Here is a 16,205-nt window from a genome sequence, read left to right as displayed (position 1 = left end):
GCATGTATCTGATTCTGAGACTGTTGATGCAGCAGCTGGAGGTGGCGGTCATGTGTGCATGCATTGTGTCTGAGTTGTTATGTGAAAGTGTGCGTCCTCTAGTTTTCTGACAGAGGCTGTGCCAGAAAATTCAGTTGTGAGCGTGATTATCTTTTTTACGTGCCTGTCTGTGGTTCAGCAATCATCTTGATGGTGAGTTGTTACCTATCCTCAGGAGTATTGATTCTCAGAGTATTTGAACAAGTTATCTCTTGCATGGATTGATCATCACAGTCTCATTTCGTCAATAAGGTGTCTGTGACACATGATAAGCTGGCCACACAAGTGGACTTCCACCATGGGCCAAAACTGCAGCCCATTTCTGCGGGTATCTCTAACTGATCGGGCTTGCCATTCTGAAGCCTATCATTTCCCACTAATTCGTGGGCCCTGTCCATCTGGTCCTGCCTCACTGCACTGACCTCACCTGTCCGTAGGCCAGGTCTGTTTGTGGGTGGCATAATGCTTCGAATTTTTGTGGTATATCCATGGACCCACCAGGACTGCAGTACTCCTCAGCACGTTAGAGGCCCTGGGCAACGGATTTCAGGAATTGTGACTGTCTCACCACAAGTACATTGCACAGTGTGGTGATTCATAGACATTTTATTTATTCTGTTACATTTTGGTACTTTGAAAGTAGTTGATATATTAGAAAGTATGTTCGGATGTCGAATTGCAAGTCTTCGTTCAGGTGATGCTGCATTGGGGGACTTGCATGTTGGTGATCATGAAATGACAAGGACAACACAACACCCAATCCTGAGTGGAGAAAATCTCCAACCCGGGCCTGCTGTATGGTAGGCAAATGCGTTACCACTCAGCTAAGCGGGTGAACACATAATACCTCTAAAATAATGAACGTAACAAAGTGGGTAATAGCAGACAATAACAAACATAGTAGAACCAACATTTCATTGGTGGTCACCTATAGTGCTAGTTTACACAACTCTTCCTCGCCTTACACACTTGTTCCAAGAGCCCTACTTTTTTGTTAGGTTATTTCTTAAATCACTGAAGGTATTTGAAATCTGTCTTGTGATTCCAAGGAAATGCATATTTTTGTCACCAAATGTATTTAGTTTTATTGAAATAAAATAACAACAGTGGTTCCGCACTTACGTTTAGTGAAAAAAATACGAGCTTACGGAATATCGGACCAGGTTTGTGATTGGATTCAGGATTTCCTAGAAGAAAGAACACATGTCATTCTTAACGGTTCAAAATCTGCAGATGTAGAGGTAATTTCGGGAGTACCGCAAGGAAGCGTGATAGGACCTTTATTGTTTACAATATACATAAATGACTTAGTTGACAACATCGGTAGCTCCGTGAGGCTATTTGCAGATGACACGGTTGTCTACAAGAAAGTAGCAACATCAGAAGACTCGTACGTACTCCAGGAAGACCTGCAGAGGATTAATGCATGGTGCGACAGCTGGCAGCTTTCCCTAAACGTAGATAAATGTAATATAATGTGCATACATAGGGGCAGAAATCCATTCCAGTACGATTATGCCATAGGTGGTAAATCATTGGAAGCGGTAACGGCCGTAAAATACTTAGGAGTTACTATCCGGAGCGATCTGAAGTGGAATGATCACATAAAACAAATAGTGGGAAAAGCAGGCGCCAGGTTGAGATTCATAGGAAGAATTCTAAGAAAATGTGACTCATCGACGAAAGAAGTAGCTTACAAAACGCTTGTTCGTCCGATTCTTGAGTATTGCTCATCAGTATGGGACCCTTACCAGGTTGGATTAATAGAAGAGATAGACATGATCCAGTGAAAAGCAGCGCGATTCGTCATGGGGGCATTTAGTCAGCGCGAGAGCGTTACGGAGATGCTGAACAAGCTCCAGTGGCGGACACTTCAAGAAAGGCGTTACGCAATACGGAGAGGTTTATTATCGAAATTACGAGAGAGCACATTCCGGGAAGAGATGGGCAACATATTACTACCGCCCACATATATCTCGCGTAATGATCACAATGAAAAGATCCGAGAAATTAGAGCAAATACGGAGACTTACAAGCAGTCGTTCTTCCCACGCACAATTCGTGAATGGAACAGGGAAGGGGGGATCAGATAGTGGTACAATAAGCACCCTCCGCCACACCGTAAGGTGGCTCGCGGAGTATAGATGTAGATGTAGATATAGAAATACATATACCATTTGGCTTGCTTTCTCCATCTAAAACAGTTTGTAACAAAAGATGTTGATGTTAGTACTTGAGATATTCGCTCACATGTTTAGTAATACAGAAATCCGTATATTTAAAGTCAACTTAAGTCTTTACTCACCCTCAAGATCACAAAATCTGTCAGGGAAAAAAGCTTAAAGTTGTCTGGAAATCGGGGAATTTTACTTGGGGAAACTTTTTGCAGTCCTGTATTTATATTATCTGCAATAACATTACCATATTTACTCGAATCTAAGCCACACCTGAAATTTGAGACTCGAAATTCAAGGGGAGAGAAAAGTTTTAGACCGCACCTCCAAATCGAAACAAAGTTGGTCCATTTTAATATGAGACACAATTTAGGTCGAATGAATGATGATACAGCAGCAGTAGTTTGGTTCGAGACGAAAGCTTATCACTTAAGCTTTACCAGGTAGCCATTGCTATACGTCAGGTGCTCCGTCCGTATTTATACGGGTACCCTTCCTTTTTCACGTGCTTCGTCTGGTTTGAATCGAATGCTATATTTTGCTTTTATCTGGTAAGTGCCGTTCTCTTTGTTATAGGTGTTTACGTCACTCTAAGCTGAAAATGCGTTACTGTACTGTGTCATGCACTGTTTGTTGCATTCTGATAATGAGTGTTCACGGCCTGTCGCCGCTCGCAGCATGGCTTGCTTTTGTGCTCGCTACCACCGCTTACAAAAAAAAAGGAGAGAGAGTAATTGTCTCATTAGCGAAACAATGGCAAGAGACTGCTATTTGTTGTTACTTACATTGCTGCTTTCTTTGATAATGATCAACAAGAACCAGATAATAGACTGCGTATGAGAAGATGTTCTGAACAAGAGTTTAGCGAAAATTTTTCTCCGTTTGAAAGTCTTTACGGACGCATCTTTAGTACATTACACTCTGCACAGAAATTAGTCATCTTAGATTTAAAAATCTAATCAATTGCCGTGCTTCATTTCTGACTGTATCACTATTAGGCATAAGAATAATACGAATATAAACATGACATGATATGTATATTCTTCCGCGTTTGCTGTTGTCTCACTCTAGTTTCGTAGTTTATTATGCAGACAGGATTTAAATGAGATAGCAGCAAACACGAAACAATACATGGCAAAATGTTTATATTCATATTATTCTTATGGTGAAGAGAATACGGCATGTGATTCACAATTCATAAAAGTTCCTATTAGCAACCATCTCTTCCCACAGGTAAGAAAAAATTCAGAATTTAGAGTTGGCCATATTGACAAAAACCCCAAACAGTCTTGCCAGTTGGATTTTCGTAGTACACTGAAATGCTGCTACATTCGAAGATGAACAATACGGAATTTGTATTTACTTCGTTGGATAATGTAAGAAAATGCAGTGGTCGAAACTCGGGGCGGAGAAAAAGGCTTGTCTTCCATCTCTCTCTCTCTCTCTCTCTCTCTCTCTCTCTCTCTCTCTTTTACTGACGCAGAGGTTTTGGCGCCAGTATTTATCTTTGTGCCTGCAAAGCAAGCCTGTGTAGCGCTACATATATTCGACTGCAGAAGTTAGTTGTGGCGGCACCTACCAACATTTTTCAGAACTTCCACTTACTTTGCACTCGATTCTAAGCTACAGGCAGTTTTTTGGATTACAAAAACCGGAAAAAAAGTGCGGCTTAGATTCGAGTAAATACGGTAATATAAAACATTAACAGAAAGTGTTGTAACACACTTCCCTGGGGCACACCTATAGTTACTTCCAAATTTGACATTGACATGCCAACCAAAATTACATGCTGTGTCCTCCCTACCAAAACATCATTAATCCAGTCACAAATTTCACTTGATACCCCATATGATTGAACTTTTGACCATAAGTGTGGGTATGATGTTGTGTCAAATGCTTTTCAGAAATCAAGATGTGCTGCATCTTCCTGACTGCCTTGGTCCAAAGCTTTCAGTGTGTCATGAGATAAAAGTTCAGGTTCAGTTTCACATGATTGATGATTCAGAACCCATGCTGGTTGGTATGGAGCAGCTCGTTCCATTCAAGATACCTCTTTATATTTGAGCTCGGAATATGTTCTATGATTTTAAAATGAATGGATGTCAAGGATATTAGACAATAGTTTTGTGGATCACTTCTGTTAACCTTCTTATGGACAGGTGTGACCTTTCCCTATTTAGAAGAACTGGGCATAGTTTTTTGTTAGGGGGATCTACAATAGACTTTAGTTAGAAGAGGGGCTAACTCGGCCGCAAATTCAATATAGAATGTGATAGGGATTACATCGGGCCCTGGAGCTGTGTTCAGTTTTAATGAGTCAGCTGTTTATCGACACCACTAAAACCATTACTGACTTCACTCATCTTTTCAGTGGTACCAAGGATTAAATTGTTGCAATTCTCCTGGAGTATCCTTAGGAAAGGAACATTTGAAAGCAGAGTTAAGCATTTCAACTTTTGCTTTGCTACTCTGTTCTGTCCCTGTCTCAATCGCTAGGGACTGAACATTGACGTTGGTGCCACTATCGGTCTTTACCATGTGGCCAGAATCTTTAGGTATTGTGAAAGAGTGTTTAGCAGTTCCTGCTATGGTATTCACTTAAGATTTTACTCTTTGCCCTCTGAACAGCCAAGCATGTTTCATTCAGCATCTCTCTGTGTGTAGTCTATGCTTTGTTTTGTGGTCTCTCTTTTATGTGCAGCATCAGTGTTTCTGTGAAGTGCTGTTGACATGTTCACATGTCCCGTATCACAGACCCCCACTGCTGCAAACAAGTGCTGCAGGTACCTGCCTGTTCTATAAGTGTTAAAATACAGAGCTGAATTTTAGCAGCGTTTTTCCAGTTAGAGATTCAGCTGCCTATTTAGAGTGAGAGTCTACATTCACTGGCGTGGTTCCTCACTGCAGATTTCAGTTTTGCTTTGCATATTTTTGTCTGTATCAACTTTGCATTCTTTTGTTCTGGGAGAGAAATGCCATTTGCTATGGTTGCACAGATGGGGAGATTTTAGAGATACTCACAAGGAGTGGCAGTGATAGTGGATTCTCTGGTGTTGGTGGTAATGAGTAGCCTTAAATGGAATCTTGAAGTTATAATCCTCAGCCCTGTACATTGGCAGGTGCATTACACCAGGTTCATTTTTCCGCAAGAAGGTCAGCCAGTAAATATTCAGAATCTCAAGAATCAGAATGTGATAGTGGAAAGAGCTTGCTCTAGTGACACTTTTGATCGAGAACAACAGATTAAAGCTTGCATTTGATGAGCTGGCTTGGAGCATTAATATCAACTGGTTACTGACTAGAGTGTTTTGTCATTTTTTATGATATTCCTTTAAGGAGACTTGTATCATTTTATGGCAGATAAAATGATTAGATTTTACATAACACCAATGCAAATATTCATGCATCTGTGCATTTTAGAATGTCAGTGTGGAATGATACTGGATTTGAGGAACTTCAGTACTTTGTTGCTGTTTGTCTCCAAACGGCTCAAGTTAAACAGTTGAGGATAGGTGATTATTGGTCCATAATATACTTTGAACACTACAGTTTTCAGTTAAATTATGTTCCAATACATTTTATTTCACTTTTGAAAATGCTACAATTTAGTGGCATTGTGGAGATACTGGAGACAACAGTTTGGTTGAAATTAGGGATTTTGCTGATAATGTTCATAAGACTTTTGGCAACACATTTAGTCCATGTCGGAAGCTGTGCATTGACCAATGTCTCTTGTTCAAAGATTGATTATCTTTCAAACAATATGTTCCTTCAAAATGAAGTCGATTTGGAATAGACGTTTATGGTGTGTGACTGTTAGACTGGATGCGTTTTAGAATGCCCTGTATATACCAGCACAACAACAGAACTGGGTTCTACAATGTAAGGAAAAGATTATGTAATGGTAACACGTATGAAACTGTATTTGGAACACGACATACTGTGAACGTCAATATTGATGTTCCAGTGCAGACCCATTCCTCCACAACCTGTCAGCAACCACGTGTGGTGTTTTTTTGTAACAGGTGCAACATGTCAAAACTGTAGAGTTAAATGAAATGTGGAGAAATAGAACTTGAAATAACTGACAGAATGATTACCACCAGGTATTGTGATAAGAGAAGTATGGTTGTTGGCCACTGAAACTCTAAACAAATGATTGATACTGAGAATACTGACAGAAATACTGGCAAGAAAATCGGTAAACTCCAGTGTAGTGTAGATTACAATGTGAGTAGAAGTGCTGTTTACTGTTGTGGCAGGGTTGACACATGTTCAGAAAATGAGGGAATTTTAGTTGTATCAGGGAAATTTGAAGAAGAAAAAACTGGAAAAATTTCGTTTTGGTCTCAGTAGATGATATGGTTTGATTACTGAGATGCCATGCATTGTCGCTGGCTGAGTGCTGCTTCCTTTCTCCCTTTCCTGTCACTCCCCTCAACTTGCAGTCAGAGCTGCTGCCATTTCTTGCCGCTAGCCTAGCAGCTGCCAATAAGAGGCAGGGAGGCATGAGAAGTGCTTTGTTTGGCTCTAATTCTCAGAGATTGTTGACGCAGCAGCCTGAGACGGTGGTCATGTGTGCATGAGTTCTGCCTGGATGATTTGTGTGTGTGTGTGTGTGTGTGTGTGTGTGTGTGTGTGTGTGTCATAATACTGCAGATTTTCGTGGTTTATCCATGGACCAAGGACTGCGTGCTCCTCGGCAGGCTAGAGGCCACAGATGATGAATTTCAGGAATTATGACTGTCTCACTGCAAGTACCTTGTATGGTGTGGCATTTCATACACATTTTATTTATTCTAGTACATTTGGGCACCTGGAAAGGAGTTTATATATTAGAAAATATAGACAAGAAGAAGGATAAAATTGTGGCAGTCACTGGTGGTTTCTTCGATATGTTCTTGTATATTTCTTGAAAGAAAAATAGCATGATATCTGTAAAATAATAGGCATGACGCAGTGGGTAATAATCGAGAATGAACATAATAGTAGAACCAATATTTTATTGGCAATCACCTATAATGTTGGTTAACACAACTCTTTCCTGCCTCATACACTTCTTTCCGACACCTCAGGTTTTTTCTGAAACAAGTGAAAGTATTTTAAATCTGTCTTGCGGCTCCGAGGAAATGCGTATTTTTATCACTAAGTGTGTTTAGTTTTATAGAAATAAGATGACAATGGTCATAATGAAACACAGATAGCATTTGGCTTGTTTTCTCAGAAATAAAATAACAGTGGTCATAATGAAACACAGATAGCATTTGGCTTGTTTTCTCAGAAATAAAATAACAGTGGTCATAATGAAACACAGATACCATTTGGCTTGCTTTCTCCATCTAAAAATAGTTCATTACAAAAGATGTTGACGTTACTACTTAAGATTTTTGCACACATGGGGATAAATACGAAATTCCTTAAATTTTTTTGTCAACTTATGTCTTTATTTACCTTTGAGATCTCAAAATTTGTCAGGTAAAAATGCTAGAACTTGTCTGGAAATCAGGAATTTCACTTAGGGAAATTCATGGCAACCTTGGTTGTGTTATGTTACTCAGTTCAGTAACATCATTGTGTAAGACTGAGAAATGGTATAAGATTATTATTTTTTTTTTTCCCCACTTGTGCATTTTCAATGCTAGTGTTCTCTGCAGGTCAGGTACAATACAAAAAAAAGCACTCACAGATTTTCACCTATCTCATGTTAGGAAGATTGTAGAAAAATATGCAACAGAACAGAGAAAAATTGGTAGAGGAAAGTGCTTTGATGACGAGGATCCTCCTATGATACACAGGGAGGCATTTTCTGAATGCTATTGTGAGTGAACATTCAATGGAAGCAGGTATGTGCTTTCCACAAAACAAGTGTGTGCGCCAGGAAACTGGACACCAGTGCAAAACTTGAAATGTACGATTATATGTTGTACACTTTCAAGATTTGTCATAAAAAGAAGCATTAGTCCCTCAGCCGTTAGGGGTAAAACCCAATGGGACTCGGGGCAAGTAAGGCTAGCAACCTGCTTCCCTGGTACTTTAAATATGATGCTGGCAACAATTAGAGCAAAATGCCTCGGACCTTTGGAGGTGACGGAGTCCCACCTCTAACTGACAAATCAGGGACTCCTAAGATACGACTTGGCAAACAAATGGTAATGAGATGGGGGGCTATTAATATCAATGGGGGCTACTCAGGGAAGAAGGTAGAGCTGGCAGAGGCTGCAAGTAAGATGGGGCTGGACGTTTTAGCTGTTAGTGACATTCGGGTAAGGGGTGAGAAAGAAGAGGAAGTGGGAGAATACAAGGTCTACCTGTCAGGAGTCAAAGCAGGAATAGCACAATGGGGTGTAGGGCTTTACATCAGGAAAGAAATGGAACCCAGCGTAGTCGCAATAAGGTATGTAAACGAACGACTGATGTGGATAGATGTGACAGTGTCTAGCAAGAAAATTAGGATTGTGTCAGTATATTCGCATTGTGAAGGGACAGATCAAGATAAGATGGATAGTTTTTATGAGGCACTCAGTGATGTAGTTGTTAGAGTAAAGGACAAGGACAGTGTTCTGCTCATGGGTGATTTTAACGCCAGGATTGGAAATCGAACAGAAGGATATGAAAAGGTTATGGGTAAATTTGGAGAGGATATGGAGGCCAACAGGAACGGGAAACAACTCTTGGATTTCTGTGCCAGTATGGGCTTAGTAATCACAAACTCCTTTTTTAAACATAAGAACATTCACCGGTATACTTGGGAAGGCAGGGGAACCAGATCTGTCATTGACTATATAATAACAGATCAGGAATTCAGGAAGGCTGTGAGGGACAAACGTGTATTCAGGTGATTCTTTGATGACACTGATCATTATTTAATCTGCAGTGAAATTGGGATTCTGAGGCCGAAAGTGCAGGAGGTCAGGTCCATATGTAGGAGGATAAGAGTGGAGAAACTTCAGGATAAGGAAATCAGGCACAAGTACATAACAGCGATCTCAGAAAGGTACCAGTTAGTTGAATGTAGTCAATTACAGTCATTGGAAAAGGAATGGACAAGGTACAGGGACACAGTACTAGAAGTGGCTAAAGAACGTCTAACAGTAGTGTGTAAAAGTAGGATGAAGCAAACAGCTTGGTGGAATGATACAGTCAAGGCAGCCTGTAAAAGGAAAAAGAAGGCGTATCAAAAATGGCTACATACCAGAACCCAGGTAGACAGAGAAAGTTATGTTGAAGAAAGAAACAAAGCCAAACAGATAATTGCAGCATCCAAGAAGAAATCGTGGGAAGACTTTGGAAACAGGTTGGAGACTATGGGTCAAGCTGCTGGAAAACCATTCTGGAGTGTAATTAGCAGTCTTTGAAAGGGAGGTAAGAAGGAAATGACACCTATTTTGGACAGGTCAGGAAAACTGCTGGTGAATCCTGTGGATGCCTTGGGCAGATGGAGGGAATATTTTGAAGAGTTGCTCAATGTAGGTGAAAATGTGATCAGTAATGTTTCAGATTTCGAGGTAGAATGGGATAGGAATGATGATAGAAATAGGATCACATTTGAGGAAGTGGAAAAAATGGTCAATAGATTGCAGTGCAATAAAGCGGCTGGGGTGGATGAAATTAAGTCGGAACTCATCAAATACAGTGGAATGTCAGGTCTTAAATGGCTACACAGGATAAATGAAATGGCCTGGGAGTCGGGACAGGTTCCATCAGACTGGACAAAAGCAGTAATCACACCAATCTTTAAACATGGAAACAGAAAAGATTGTAACAACTGCAGAGGTATCTCTTTAATCAGCGTTGTGGGTAAAATCTTCTCAGGTATTGTTGAAAGGAAAGTGCGAGTATTAGTTGAGGACCAATTGGATGAAAATCAGTGTGGGTTTAGGCCTCTTAGAGGTTGTCAGGACCAGATCTTTAGCTTACGGCAAATAATGGAGAAGTGTTATGAGTGGAACAGGGAATTGTATCTATGCTTTATAGATCTAGAAAAGGCATATGACCGGGTTCCTAGGAGGAAGTTATTGTCTGTTCTACAAGATTATGGAATAGGAGGCAAACTTTTGCAAGCAATTAAAGGTCTTTACATGGATAGTCAGGCAGCAGTTAGAGTTGACGGTAAATTGAGTTCATGGTTCAGAGTAGTTTCAGGGGTAAGACAAGGCTGCAACCTGTCTCCACTGTTGTTCATATTATTTATGGATCATATGTTGAAAATAATGGCGGGGTGAGATTAAGATACGTGAACACAAAATAAGCAGTCTTGCATATGCGGATGACTTAGTTGTGATGGCAGATTCGATTGAAAGTTTGCAAAGTAATATTTCAGAGCTAGATCAGAAATGTTAGGACTATGGTATGAAGATTAGCATCTCCAAAACGAAAGTAATGTCAGTGGGAAAGAAATATAAACGGATGGAGTGCCAAATAGGAGGAACAAAGTTAGAACAGGTGGACGGTTTCAAGTACTTGGGATGCATATTCTCACAGGATGGCAACATAGTGAAAGAACTGGAAGCAAGGTGTAGCAAAGCTAATGCAGTGAGCGCTCAGCTACGATCTACTCTCTTCTGCAAGAAGGAAGTCAGTACCAAGACTAAGTTATCTGTGCACCGTTCAATCTTTCGACCAACTTTGTTGTATGGGAGCGAAAGCTGGGTGGATTCAGGCTACCTTATCAACAAGGTTGAGGTTACGGATATGAAAGTAGCTAGGATGATTGCAGGTACTAGTAGAGGGGAACAATGGCAGGAGGGTGTCCACAATGAGGAAATCAAAGAAAAACTGGGAATGAACTCTATAGATGTAGCAGTCAGGGCGAACAGGCTTAGATGGTGGAGTCATGTTACACGCATGGGAGAAGCAAGGTTACCCAAGAGACTCATGGATTCAGCAGTAGAGGGTAGGAGGAGTCGGGGCAGACCGAGGAGAAGGTACCTGGATTCGGTTAAGAATGATTTTGAAGTAATAGGTTTAACATCAGAAGAGGCACCAAAGTTAGCACTGAATAGGGGATCATGGAGGAACTGTATAAGGGGGGCTATGCTCCAGACTGAACACTGAAAGGCATAATCAGTCTTAAATGATGATGATGACTGATCATCGGGAATTGAAACTGATAATCGGAATTATTTGACATGTCTGAATAAATTACTTAAAGAAAGAATAAACAAGAAATGCAAAAATGTAAAAAAAAAGGACAGTATAAAAAGCTAATTGTAACTTCATCATTGCCCGTCCAGAGCCTAAATCAAAAAGGAAGAGACTGGAAAATTGATAAAATGTGTATAAAAAGTATTCAAACAATTTCTTCAGATGGAGTAAGTCGCTCAGACAGACAATGTTTCAGATGCTACAATGTATGTTCTGTTCATAACTTCACAGCATTCATTGCACCAACAAGATAAAACCCATATGTATACGCACTTTTGCTCACAATATGGTAAAATTATTACCGCATAATGTAGGTAGTTAAATTTGGATATTATGACTTTTGACATTGAAATTTACCTCGCAACATAAAGCAGGACTTGAAAATACATATGTTTAAAGTTCAAGTATCAGGTGCTTGTGAGTTTCAGGTGCCCCTTAAAATGAAAAAATATATTGGAAACAAACAGATATAGTCTTTTAGATACTACAATACTTATTCCATATATAATGTAAATACACAGAATTCAAGTATCAGGTGCTTGTGAGTTTCAGGTGCCCCTTAAAATGAAAAAATATATTGGAAACAACAGATATAGTCTTTTAGATACTACAATACTTATTCCATATATAATGTAAATACACAGAATTTATTTCGCCAGTTAAGCAAAAACTTCACATTCATCACTTCACAATATGATGAAAGTCCAATGTTACAGAAACAATTATATGATTGTACTCTGATTTTTGGCTGTGAAGCTTGCCCAAGGGCAAAAAGGATGAAAAGTGCATACTGAGTGTTTTGAAAAGTATTCAGGCGGTTAACTTTTCCCCCTTTGGGGCATCTCTCTGATAGTGCATTGGCAAGAAACAAACTTGCTGTTTCAGTTGATGCTGTTTCTATTTTGTAATTACACAGCATGTATTGTGCCACTTATAAACAAACATTATACATAATTTGTCTGCTTATGATACTCTATCATTATTACCGTGTAATATAAGTAATTATATTCAGGTATCATGATTTTGTTTCCATGAAAGTTGTCTACAGACATGTAAAAGGATTGAAAATACACACTGCACATTGTAAAAAGTATTCTAAAGCTTAAAAGTTCAGTATTTGGAGTCTTTCTGCAGATCAAATAGTGTACTGGTAACGGTTGAACCTAATTTCTCATATGCAGCACTGTCTGTTCAGTGCAAAGTACATACACAGCATATATAGCAACAGTTAATAAAAAAGTGATCAGATTATTCCGACGTAAAAGATTATTTTGTATTTGAAAATATTTATTTCTGTCCTTGAAATTTGCCAGAGATAAATTCATTTTATTTACACACTCAAAAAGTATTAGAAATGTGTTCCAGCAAGCAATTTCCCTTGTGATAGCATAGACCACAATAGCACTGGAGAAAGTGGAAGTACAGATTATACAACATTTAGCTCGCAGTCTATCTTCAAAATATTCAGCACAGTGCCGGGAGGCCAGTACAAGTAATACAACGTGCAGGAAGCAGTCACGGTCTTGGTGTCAGTAGTTGTCTTAAAAATCCTGTAATACGTATTTATTTTGAGTAATTGTGTTTCCAATGTGAAATCAGTTTAATGGGAAATATTGACAACATAATGGAAAACATAACTTTTTGAACACATTGGTTGAATATAACAACCAACAGTGGTCAAATCTAGGAACATAAAGTATGTACTTAAATACACAGGCTGTCCAGAGTTACAGTGCACTCTTTGATCTCATAACTGAATAATACAGTTTCCTCCTTTATGGAAAGTTTCAAAATACACACACTTGGACAAATGTAGGTTATGGTGCATTGGGGGGAGGGGGGGGGGGGGAAGCTTGTCTCTTGGAGAGAATACTGTCATTAACAAATGACGTTTACCTCCTACACACAGAATGGTTGAGTCTGAATTACTCTTAACGTAGATAGAGACCATAGGTTCCACATGTTAACTTGGTTTTCATGATTTTGGTCTCTGGTTCGGGTTATTTGCATTCTTCAAGCATACATAGCATCTTGCTTTCCTAGTTGGTTCCTCATTTGCAGCAGTTTTGGTAACCTCTAGTTTCTATCCAAGGATCTCCCTCTTCTTGCAAATAATAGGGAACTAGAATCCTTTCAGGTCCTTGGATCACTTTTCAACATATGGTTTCAAAAGTTCAAGGGCTAATTCCTGCAGATACAGTTTTCTGGAATTTTATTTCCTTTTGTTCATCTTGAACAGTGTGTATGAGTTTATTGCAGCTGTATCAAGTAGGCTGTAGAACATTAACAGTGGCCATCTTGTCATACACCTTTTTGTTGAGCATGTCCAAGCCATTTGATCTTTGGCATTCACTTCTCCCTTAGTGGAACTATAGTGTAAATTTATATGGGTTTTCTTTTCTGGTGTACCAACTACTACTTCTGCATCGTGATGATGTATTGGCAACATCAACAGATTTTTTTCTTCCCCTTTGTGATGTAAGAGGCGATTGTTACTGGAGGCTTCTTAGAAGATTGATCTGTGAATGCAAGTTTGGAGGAATACAGCTCTCTACTTGCTGTTTTCTTAAGTTCTCGCAGTATGTGTTTTTTGTTGGATTTGTGTGTCCCAACCATAAGTTTGTAACCTTCATACAGAATGTCTGCCAATTCCACAGAAGTGGGGAAGTTGTGATATTGTAGCCTGTATTCTCTATTGGCTCCACCAGCCTCTTCACAGTCTCAAGAGGACCTCATTCACAGGCAGGTCTACTGTCTGTCCCATTTTATTATGTATTTTTCAGTAACACTGCTAAGAATTCTAATTAATATACCATATTTTCCAGGTTTGTCTTTAAGGAAAACTTTAAAATGACAAAGACCTCTGAAAAGACATAGCATTTCATCAGTTGTATTGTGAGATCCACTTCTGAAGTACCTGGGAAATATTTCATTCAGTTCTTAAAGTGCTTCACGCAGCGGTGCAGATTTGTCACTTCCACAGTCTTTCTGCGTTGCTATCTGTATCATCAAAGCAAAGAATTTTCAATAGCTGATAAGCTGATACACTCTTGTCTTACTTAGAGTTCCTCCATATATGGCTCTTCCTAATAAATGTTGACCATATATCAGATAATGGAAATATTGGTGTCCTGGGAAATTCCCATCAAAGCATATATTTCATGAACACTAGCAGAAAATAAGTTTTCTGTTTTTAGCTTCTTCATTTATATGGTCAACAATTTGTGTTCTATTTTAGGAGTGAGAAATTTCTTGAATGAATCACATATACGTATTACATTCCTAGCAGTAGTTCTTCCCTGATGTTCAGACTATTTTGGCAAAATCCGTTTTACAGTGCCTTGGTGCTTCTGCAAGATATACTCTACCAGGACTTCTAAAATATTTGTGTCATGGTTAGTAATCAACAATGAAAATGAAACTCAACAATTAGACTCTCAATAGGGCACTGTAAAACTCACATTCGAGGTTGCCAAATGAAATTTAATCAAAGAAAAATGGACGCCAATTTTTGTCCCTGCTTGATGGTTGTATGGTTAATGACACTATACTTGGCACAGCCTGTTGCAAGCCTGTTTGTAGCAGTGAAAGGGTTAAAAGCTACGTGTCACTGTCTTTTACACTGTAAATACACTCCTGGAAATGGAAAAAGAACACATTGACACCGGTGTGTCAGACCCACAGTACTTGCTCCGGACACTGCGAGAGGGCTGTACAAGCAATGATCACACGCATGGCACAGCGGACACACCAGGAACCGCGGTGTTGGCCGTCGAATGGCGCTAGCTGCGCAGCATTTGTGCACCGCCGCCGTCACTGTCAGCCAGTTTGCCGTGGCATACGGAGCTCCATCGCAGTCTTTAACACTGGTAGCATGCCGCGACAGCATGGACGTGAACCGTATGTGCAGTTGACGGACTTTGAGCAAGGGCGTATAGTGGCCATGCGGGAGGCCGGGTGGACGTACCGCCGAATTGCTCAACACGTGGGGCGTGAGGTCTCCACAGTACATCGATGTTGTCGCCAGTGGTCGGCGGAAGGTGCACGTGCCCGTCGACCTGGGACCGGACCGCAGCGACGCACGGATGCACGTCAAGACCGTAGGATCCTACGCAGTGCCGTAGGGGACCGCACCGCCACTTCCCAGCAAATTAGGGACACTGTTGCTCCTAGGGTATCGGCGAGGACCATTCGCAACCGTCTCCATGAAGCTGGGCTACGGTCCCGCACACCGTTAGGCCGTCTTCCGCTCACGCCCCAACATCGTGCAACCCGCCTCCAGTGGTGTCGCGACAGGCGTGAATGGAGGGACGAATGGAGACGTGTCGTCTTCAGCGATGAGAGTCGCTTCTGCCTTGGTGCCAATGACGGTCGTATGCGTGTTTGGCGCCGTGCAGGTGAGCGCCACAATCAGGACTGCATACGACCGAGGCACATAGGGCCAACACCCGGCATCATGGTGTGGGGAGCGATCTCCTACACTGGCCGTACACCACTGGTGATCGTTGAGGGGACACTGAATAGTGCACGGTACATCCAAACCGTCATCGAACCCATCGTTCTACCATTCCTAGACCGGCAAGGGAACGTGCTGTTCCAACAGGACAATGCACGTCCGCATGTATCCCGTGCCACCCAACGTGCTCTAGAAGGTGTAAGTCAACTACCCTGGCCAGCAAGATCTCCGGATCTGTCCCCCATTGAGCATGTTTGGGACTGGATGAAGCGTCGTCTCACGCGGTCTGCACGTCCAGCACGAACGCTGGTCCAACTGAGGCGCCAGGTGGAAATGGCATGGCAAGCCGTTCCACAGGACTACATCCAGCATCTCTACGATCGTCTCCATGG

At 40.8% G+C, this 16,205-nt stretch overlaps 2 protein-coding genes across 3 annotated transcripts in view; both read left to right on the top strand.

Annotated features, from left to right (window-relative positions):
* Positions 1-16,205, top strand: part of LOC126088972 (uncharacterized) — a 97,999-nt gene that overhangs the window by 8,266 nt on the left and 73,528 nt on the right. The gene's annotated exons all lie outside the window — the stretch shown is intronic.
* Positions 8,279-9,052, top strand: LOC126121161 (craniofacial development protein 2-like). Its single transcript, XM_049915082.1, has one exon. It carries the CDS (start codon positions 8,279-8,281, stop codon positions 9,050-9,052), a length of 774 nt encoding a protein of 257 aa, XP_049771039.1.

Source organism: Schistocerca cancellata, chromosome 1 (assembly GCF_023864275.1).
Source record: "Schistocerca cancellata isolate TAMUIC-IGC-003103 chromosome 1, iqSchCanc2.1, whole genome shotgun sequence".
Taxonomy (NCBI): Eukaryota; Metazoa; Arthropoda; class Insecta; order Orthoptera; family Acrididae; genus Schistocerca; species Schistocerca cancellata.
Note: the sequence above shows the minus strand (reverse complement) of the source record. Positions and strands in the feature narration are given on the sequence as shown.